Source organism: Oncorhynchus tshawytscha, linkage group LG09 (genome assembly GCF_018296145.1).
Source record: "Oncorhynchus tshawytscha isolate Ot180627B linkage group LG09, Otsh_v2.0, whole genome shotgun sequence".
Lineage (NCBI taxonomy): Eukaryota > Metazoa > Chordata > Actinopteri > Salmoniformes > Salmonidae > Oncorhynchus > Oncorhynchus tshawytscha.
This window is the reverse complement of record NC_056437.1, coordinates 63,763,800-63,773,357: the sequence shown is the minus strand read 5'-3', so window position 1 is coordinate 63,773,357 and position 9,558 is coordinate 63,763,800. Positions and strand designations below refer to the sequence as shown.

Here is a 9,558-nt window from a genome sequence, read left to right as displayed (position 1 = left end):
GTGGACATCAGGTGAGACCACACACCTACAGTCTCTCTCCTTCACGTCATCCCTCTCCCCCTTCTCTCTAAATCCTCTAGGTTATATCAACTGTGTCAGTGAACCCCTCCCACCTTTGAACTGACTGACACAGAGGGCACAGCATGATCACAGGTGAGAGGTTGGGTCAACAGGAAGTATTGTTAAAGAGATGTTTTACATTGAAAAACATATAGAGATGTAGTAGTCCCAGAGTTTATGACGCCTTGGATGTCATGGTGAGAGCAGAGCAGGGTGAAAAAAACAACACAGACACTGTATTATGCCACAGATAACCTTATCTGTGTTGACACCAAGTAGGCAATCATTGGCTTAGAGGGAAATACACACACACTGCTGATGGCTCCCTCTAGTGTAATAAGTCTTAAACTGCAGCTACCCAAATGAGCCTTTGAAACTGGCCAAGTGTGGTGGCTTTTGGGGGAAAGGGTTTCGATTTAGATCCTAATTGTAATGTTCCTCCTGTGCCTCTCACTCCTCATTTACCCAGTCAATATTATATATCCAATTTAGCAGACACTTTATTCCAAGCATTTTACATTAGTGCTTGTACACATTTTCGTATGTGTGGCGCCAGGGGGAATGTAATCCACTATCCTGACTGCAGAGTTGCAAGCGCTATGCTCTACCAATTTTAGCCACATCAGTGAGTAAGCCTCTCTGACTTAGACTAGATACAGGTCCCCTCAGTTCAAGTTCAATGCTGATGAGCTTTCTGGATTATAGTGTTTTGCAAGGGTTAAAGCCTTTAACACAGATATTTAATGCAAATATAACCAACCGCCTCTGGTCTCCCTGTTCCTCTTACCCTTCCTCTCTCCCTCTTGTCTGTTCTTCCTGAGTCTCTCTCTCTCTCGCTCCCCATCTCCTTCATCACTCTCTCACTGTCTCCCTGTTCCTCTCTCATCCTTGTTTCCTTGTACTTTAAGTGTCATTAGGCTGTAAATCTGAAGAAATCTATGCTTAATCCAGTAAGACTGTAATGTAGTGTGTCAACTCTGTCTGAACAGGATTAAAGTGGGGGTGTTAATGTGTTTGTGTGTGTATGTATGCACCAAGGTGTGTGTCTGTGTGCAGCATGATTGGTGTGTCTACTTGAGTACCTGACTTTGTGTGTGTGGCTCTGTATCCCAAACACTGACTGAATGGCATACTTGTGAATTTTTGTTATCTCAATTTGGATTTCTTTGTTCTACATTACTGATATTTAAGGATTGTTCGGTCTTGGTCATTCCTCATTTGAGATAGGGATTTATTGTGCCTGGTGTGGATTATTGTGGACATCTTTTCTGGAATAACCACTTTTCTGAGACCAGGCAATGTCCAGGAAACAGAAGTAAGAAATCTGAATATTTAGATGTAGACATGGGAATATTGTAGGGTTAGAAAAGATAATTAGACTCTATTTGTGTAGATATGAGTTAAATTAGTTTGAAAGCTTTAGAGGTCTTGTCATGATAATAGTCCAGCATAATGCCTTTTATTTCTGATTGTTAAATGTGCATGAGACACTTTGTAACTGTAGGAGCGATAGCAGGACAATCTGGATGTCATTGAAACTATGTCTATCTAAAGACTATTTGACGGCAGCTTCTGAAAGTCTGTGACTCAAACCTTAAGGTTTGCTTGTCTGGAGTATGTCTGGCATATCACTCTAAGTAACTATAATCTAATTATAAAACAAACACATAAAAGGAATTCACAGTAAACAAAATTCTCACAATAACTTCTACATATGACTGAAAGTTGTTTGATGTGATGTGAACCTCTTTACCACTAATGAAATGTTCATTTAAAGCCTTAATCCTCTTTAGGGATAATTTAGTTCTATACGTAATTCTATTCCAGTCTGGATGGCAGCCATTTTTTTAAGGACAGCAATGCCTTCTTGACCTCAGTGGTCTTTTAATTAATTTTTCGTTAAGATGGAATTGATTTACATCAGAACTGGCTGTTGCTTAGGGGTTTGTTCCAAACCTGACCCGAACCATAGTCTCAAAATTGCAAACTCCACCCATTCTGCACACAATAAAGCTTAATCTGAATCAAGTGCACCTCAAGTATACAATAATACATTTGAAAGCATTACACATAAAACAGTAATGTCTAACTGTTTCCTCTCCAGTCTACATCTGCATTTACACTGGCAGCCCAATTCTGATTGTTTTATTCACTCATTGTTTTTTTACCATTCAGATCAGCTTTTCTGCCAATAATTGTTTAAAAGATCAGAATTGTGCTGCCTGTGTAAATACAGTTTTTGCATTTATATCAGCAATCTAGATCTCAAGAGTTTAATCCAGGGTAGTCAACACTACTCTCCTGCTTCCTAATCCACTGGTTAGCTACTGAAGCTGACCTCTATAGACTTGACTACACATTGTTATACAATATATATAATTAACTGTTAGACTCTGAAAACGCACTAGCCTATACACAGGGACAAACAGTTGGAGATCAGCCATGCTCAACATTCCGGCTTGTTGTATGCAGCTGGTTGTGTGTGCTGTCTGTTTTGTGTGTTTTTTTGTGTGTATATATTTAAATTGATACAGTGTTGTTTGTGTGTGTGTGTTTATAACTATGTGTTTTTCTCAAGCAGGTGGCAGGAGGCCCTCGTTGTATACCCCAAGACCCACAAACTGACACAGAAGAAGAAGAGGAAAGTGGACACACCCACATCCCAGGTAGACCCGGTCTTCCGACTCAACATAACACAACCACAGATACTGTAAACCCGCCTTCTTTTCCTCATTGTTCTACCTCTATAGCTTTGTCAACAACATGGTGAGATGATGTCTAGTACAGTATGTCCAATGCTGGGATGAATTCTATATACACAATACAACTTGTGTATATAGCTGAAACTACACAACAGATGTTGTGGGGCGGCAGGGTAGCCTAGTGGTTAGCGCATTGGACTAGTAACCGAAAGTTTGCAAGTTCGAATCCCCGAGCTGACAAGGTACAAATTTGTCATTCTGCCCCTGAACAGGCAGTTAACCCACTGTTCCTAGGCCATCATTGAAAATAAGAATTTGTTCTTAACTGACTTGCCTAGTAAAATTTAAAAAACATTTTTTTTGACAGACTACTTGAGGTCTGAAAAGGTTGGAAAAACATTGGGAGTGAACTAAAGAGTTTGTTTATGACTGCATCAGTAGCAGAGTCAGGACTTTCCTGGCAGCAGGCTGGAGCCAATTGATTTCACCCTGCTTTATAAATGGTGCAGCCACAGATAGATGGGCCCTACTGATTGATTATTGTGTGTGTGTGTGTTTGTGTATTTGGTGAGGTTGCAGCTCTCAAGATTTGCACATCTCCCAATGGCATTCCGTCTTCCTAGAACGTCTGTCTGATGGCATCATGTGCTCTAGTATAATTAAGCATTAGTCAGACTTGTGTGTGTATACAGTATGTGATTTACACTTGTGCGTGTGTGTGTGTGTGTGTGTGTGGGGAGGGAGGGACTTTTAGCGTTGTTGGTCAGCCGGCTGTGTGATTAAAGGCCCAGTCAGATGGCCACATTAACAGAATTAGCTGCAGCGATCTGATCAGGATTAAAGGACACTCCCCTCCCAGGCTGATGGGATTGAGAGGCGGAGGAGCAGCCGTGTCCCAAATGGCACCCTATTCCCTATATAGTGAAATAATTTTGACCTGGGTCCATACGTTACCATTTGGGACGCACACAGGGGACGTGGTGCTGCTCCGTGGGACATTAAACTTGATGAGGGAGAGGAGCTAACTGGACTACATAGGGGATTCCTCGTCGAGTCAGATGGGAAACAGTTTACATTGGTCGTCCAGTGGTAGCAGTTGGAGTCTCCACAGATTTGATTGAAATGTACTTCTGCATCCTCATCATTTCTCGTCCCTTTCTCCCTCTTATTTGTCTGTTTCTGAGTGACTCACATTATCTCTCTCTCTCGCTCTGACTCAATCTCTGTCTGTCTTTCAATCTCTCTCTCCTTCTCTTACCTCTTTATTTCTTTCTCTCTCTCACTCTCCTTCCAGGAACCCGGGCCAGCTAGGGTGGCTGTGACCAGTGGAGTTGACCAGCTGGGCATCAGCAGGAAAAATACTGTTAGCATTAAAAGTAACAGCAGTGCTACTAGGGGCAGTGCTGGAAGTGCTAATGGTAGCTACAGCAGTTGCCCTAGCTGTAGCATCAGCAAAAGCGCTAGCAGCAAAAGTAGCGATAGTGTTAGCACTAGCCGACACGGCAGTGCTTGCAAAGCCATGGTGGAGAAGACTCCGACAGGTCGGTCCTGGCGGTGCCAGGAGGAACAACAGCAGAGGATAGGAGGCGGGAGAAGAACCCTCCCAAGCAGCCGCAGTTCTCCATCCATCAGCACCTCCTCTTCTCTCTGCTCTTTGTCTCCCTCCATGAGTGGCAGCGCTTCCCTCGACCAGCTCAGTCAAACCATCTCCAGAGACGGTAAGAGCAAACATATGGTCCATTGTTTGTTTTTATGGTTTTTGTGGCTTTAATGTGTGTTCATACTTGTTTTTCTATGCAATGGAGTGCTATGGGTATTTTTGTTTGTGCATCTGTTTAATGTGAGAGAGTTGTGTGTGAGGTGATTTTTGTTACTTTATGGTATTGTGTTAACTTTATGTAAACTGTGCTATGCCACCTTTTTGTTAAGAGAGGATGTACTTGGGACATGTTATACACAGGTATGTCAAATAATTGACAGAGTTAACCAAAGTGGAAAGATTTATTACAGATAAAGAGGCAATACATACAATTAATGAGACAAGTCACCACAAATTGAACAGACTAACTGTCTGGAACTACAGCTTAGAGGGCACACACAATGAATTAGCAGCAGGGCAAGGAATAACACCAAGTTTCCAAGACTCAAGCCTTGCATGTAAAACTCTTCTAGGGGAACATTACAAGTGTGAATATACAAAAGTATTTCACACTTGTTGTAAGATGGCACACTTGAGATTAAACACTCTGAAAGATGATAACACACTGTGATAATTAGAATGCAAAAGCACACACATGAATTCATAAGACTGCTACTCTATAACCAAAATAGCCCCTCCAAAAGGCAGCCAGCCCTGAAGGTCTCTGGAGAAGGGGTGACAAAATAAGACAAACATATAAACACATAACAAAGAAAAATGTAACTCGTCCGCCTGCCAAGGCAGCCCCAACTCTTTTGCCTCAATACCAGCTCATTCACTTAGGCAAAGAAAAACTACATCTAACATATGTAAGGAACACGCCTTTATGCTGCAGACTCAAGAAAATGCTGCAAACTGGTTCAGGGTATCAGTCAACCTACCAGGGTAGCTACAAACAGCACAGGAATTAAATCATCAATCAGTATTGATCACATCTTTACTAATGCTGCAGAAATGAGCTTGAAGGCAGTATCCAGATCCGTCGGATGTAGTGATCACAATATAGTAGCCATATCTAGGAAAACCAAAGTTCCAAAGGCTGAGCCTAATATAATATAGTGTCATACAATAAGTTTTGTAGTGATTCCTATGTTATTGATGTAAAGACTATCTGTTGGTCAGTGGTGTGTAATGAGGAGAAAACAGACACTGCACTTGACACATTTATGAAATTGCTCATTCCAGTTGCTAATATAAGCATGCACTCATTAAGAAAATGACTGTAAGCTTTGGAACACCTTAAATGAAATTCTGGGAAAAAAGGTAAACTCATCTCCATCATTCATTGAATCAGATGGCTCATTAATCAGAAAACCAACTGATATTGCCAACTACTTTAAATGATTTTTTCAAATAGGCAAGATTAGCAAATTTAGGCATGACATGCCAGCAACAAATGCTGACATGACACACCCAAGTATATTATGAAATTATGAAAGACAAGCATTGTAATTTTAAATTCCATAAAGTTAGTGTGGAAGAGGTGAATTTTTTGTTGTTGTTGTTGTCTATCAACAATGACAAGCCACCGGGGTCTGACAACTTGGATGGAAAATTACTGAGGATAATAGCGGACGATATTGCCACTCCTATTTGTCATATTTTCAATTTAAGCCTCTAGAACGCGTGTGCCCCCCGGCTTGAAGGGAAGCAAAAGTCATTCCGCTACCTAAGAATAGTAAAGCCCCCCTTACTGGCTCAAATAGCCAACCAATCAGCCTGTTATACTAACCCTTAGTAAACCTTTGGGAAAAATTGTGTTTGACCAGATACAATGCTATTTTACAGTAAACAAATTGACAAACTTTCAGCATGCTTATAGAGAAGGACATTCAACAAGCTCAGCACTTACACAAATGATTGATGATTGGCTGACAGAAATTGATGATAAAAAGATTGTGGGGGCTGTTTTGTTAGACTTTAGTGTGGCTTTTGTCATTATCGATCATAGTCTGCTGCTGGCAAAACTGATGTGTTATGGCTTTACACCCCCTGCTATATTCTGGATAAAGAGTTACCTGTCTAGCAGAACACAGAGGGGGTTCTTTAATGGAAGCCTCTCCAACATAAGGTAGAATGAGGAATTCCAAGGCAGCTGTCTAGGCCCATTACTTTTTCCATATTTTCTAATGAATTTCCACTGGCTTTGAGGATAACCAGAGTGTCTATGCAAGCAAATTTGGTGATACACAAAGCAACTCAAACGGTATTGAAATTTTAATACATCTCCTGTTGGCACGTCTCTTGTTATGCGGGTTGACATGTTTTGAATGACCCTTCCTCCCTTTTTGTTCCATGCTGGCTGAAGACCTGAACACCAGACAAAGATGACAGGAGAGACATAAATATCTGTGCCATAGATGATAGTGTAAACTTTGAATTATATTTGCTGACACCCTACATTCAAATTTTGTCACGAGTAGAGTAACTTTTGAGCTATATAAACCACATCCCTCTGCAAACAAGCATTCTCCGATGTTGGTCACAAGAGGGTACTTTTTAAACTAGGTTACTGTAATCCCCTTAATAATCCCGCCTCCTAAATACAAGTGTTTGACATGTGGGAGGGGACTAATAACTAAATGATCAAACTTTATCCATGTATAAGCAAGTAATTGTTCATACTTTGATCATCATACTTTGATCTGGTTTCATCCAAATATAATTTTTGATTTTGGCTGTTCATGACCTATGTTTAAAATCTGCGTTGTGTTGGAATGGTGTGAGCGTATACCGCTCATTAAAAATATTCATGCAAGTAGAATGCTGATTGGACATCTCTTCCTCCTCTAGACCGCCAATTGGCTAATCCTCCTGAGGAGTATTACATCATACTCTATGAGGAAATATCAAGCATTTTTTAAACGGTCGGGTTTTTTGTGCTTTTTCTCTCTCCAATTTATGCTTTGGTCAAATAGAAGTATAGAATGAGTCAAGAACATTAATTGGGTATGAGTTAACAGAATATACATTTTTAAAAGTAAGATTTTCACTGGGCAGTTACAGTGCCTTCCACATTTTGTTGTTGCAGCCTTAATTCCAAATGGATTAAATCTATTTTTTTTTCTCACCCATCCCATAATGATAAAGTGAAAACATGTTTGTTTTTTTTATTCTAGCAATTTTGGAAAATGTGATACAGAAATATCTCATTTACATAACTATTCACACAACTGAGTCATTACTTTGTAGACACCCCTGTATCTTCATAGTGACTGGGTCTATTGATACACCATCCAAAGTGTAATTAATATCTTCACCATGCTCAAAGTTATATTCAATGTCTGCTTTTTTTTATTTATTTCTACACATCTACCCATAGGTGCCCTTCTTCGCAAGGCATTGGACAACCTCCCTGGTCTTTGCGGTTGAATCTGTGTTTGAAATTCACAGCACTGAGTGCTGAAGCGCGTAAAAATGGTCTGTCCTCGCCTGGTTGCAACACTCACTACCGAGTTCCAAACTGCCTCTGCAAGGAACATCAGCACAAGAACTGTTCGTCTGAAGCTTCATGAAATGTGTTTTCATGGCCGAGTAGCCGCACACAAGCCTAAGATCACCATGCGCAATGCCAATAGTCAGCTGGAGTGGTGTATTGCTTGCTACCATTAGACTCTGGAGCAGTGGAAACACGTTCTCTGGAGTGATGAATCACCCTTCACCATCTGGCAGTCCGACAGACGGATCTGGATTTGGCGGATGTCAGGAGAATGCTACCTGCCTGACTTCATAGTGCCAACTGTAAAGTTTGGTGGAAGAGGAATAATAGTCTGGGGCTGTTTTTCATGATACGGGCTAGGCCTTTTAATTCCAGTGAAGGGAAATCTTACATCATATATTGACATTCTGTGCTTCCAACTTTGTGGCAACAGTTTGGGGAAGGCCTTTTCCTGTTTCAGCATGACAATGCCCCCATGCACAAAGCGAGGTCCATACAGAAATGGTTTGTCTAGATCAGTGTGGAAGAACTTGACTGGCCTGCACAACCCCTGACCTCAACTCCATCGAACACCTTTGGGATGAATTGGAATGCCGACTGCGAGCCTAGCCTAATCGCCCAACATCACTGCCCGACCTCACTAATGCTCTTGTGTCTGAATGGAAGGAAGTCCCCGCAGCAATGTTCCAACATCTAGTGGAAATCCTTCCCAGAAGAGTGGAGGCTGTTATAGCAGCAAAGGGGGGACCAACTCCATATTAATGCCCATGATATTGGAATGAGATGTTTGACGAGCAGGTGTCCACAAACTTTTGGTCATGTCATGTTTTTAATCTTGCCATAACAAAGGGATTGAATACCCTTTACACAAATGATTTCACACACAACAATGAACTGAGCCACTTCAAGAAATTCTCTGATGACTATAGTAAGCTGTGTCATGAGAGGAGACGATGCTCATCACAGGGATATAACAGAGTCCTTGGTGTGAAGCCAATTACTTGGACCTGAATGTACAGAAGACCAAGGAGCTAGTGGTAGATTTCTATTAATTGTGAAGAGATTGACACTGTTGTCTCTTATAATTACTTGGGTGTAATAGTGGACAACAAACTGAACTATCAACAAAAAGCCCAAACCAGGCAGTAGATCTTTTAATGCATGTGACAAAATGCTTTGTATGTTCTATAGCAGTGTCATGGCGAGTGTAGTGACCTATGCCATTGTGTGCTGGAAAGGGAATTTAGCTAAGGAAGACTTAATCAAGCTTGACAATATCATTAACAAAGCCAGTGCTACAATTGGTTGCAGCCTGGAATCAATGCAGGACATGTTCATAAAAAGGCTGCATGTAAAAACACACATGATCATGGACAATGACACACACCCTATCCACAGCACTCTAATGCAACACAGAAACAGCTTTCGTATCAGATTCATCCTGCCCAGATTTTCCAAAGAGAGGTTTAGATGGTCATTTTTACCCACAGCCATGAGGCTTTTTAATGAGTGTAATTGATTAACTGTTTTATGGGGTCTTTCTATTGGGAAATGTTGTTGCTTGTTTTCTAGGATAGAAATGTTGTTGTTGCATGTTCTGTCATTGTAAGTCATTGATGCATGCTGTGATAAAACAATTTTAAAATTAATAAAGTAAT

At 40.9% G+C, this 9,558-nt stretch overlaps 1 protein-coding gene across 3 annotated transcripts in view; it reads left to right on the top strand.

Annotated features, from left to right (window-relative positions):
- The first annotated feature begins 1,109 nt into the window (after window positions 1-1,109).
- The window catches only part of LOC112246418 (centrosome-associated protein CEP250-like), an 86,967-nt gene continuing 78,518 nt past the window's right edge, over window positions 1,110-9,558 (top strand). For 2 of the 3 annotated variants that reach the window (XM_042327195.1, XM_024414730.2), the window contains exons 1-3: window positions 1,114-1,375; window positions 2,639-2,726; window positions 4,057-4,480. In XM_042327195.1, the coding sequence (XP_042183129.1) occupies window positions 1,359-1,375; window positions 2,639-2,726; window positions 4,057-4,480 (529 nt within the window). In that variant the 5' untranslated portion in view covers window positions 1,114-1,358. Of the gene's footprint in view, window positions 1,376-2,638; window positions 2,727-4,056; window positions 4,481-9,558 lie in introns of all 3 variants that reach the window. The other variant, XM_042327196.1, reaches the window with a different exon arrangement.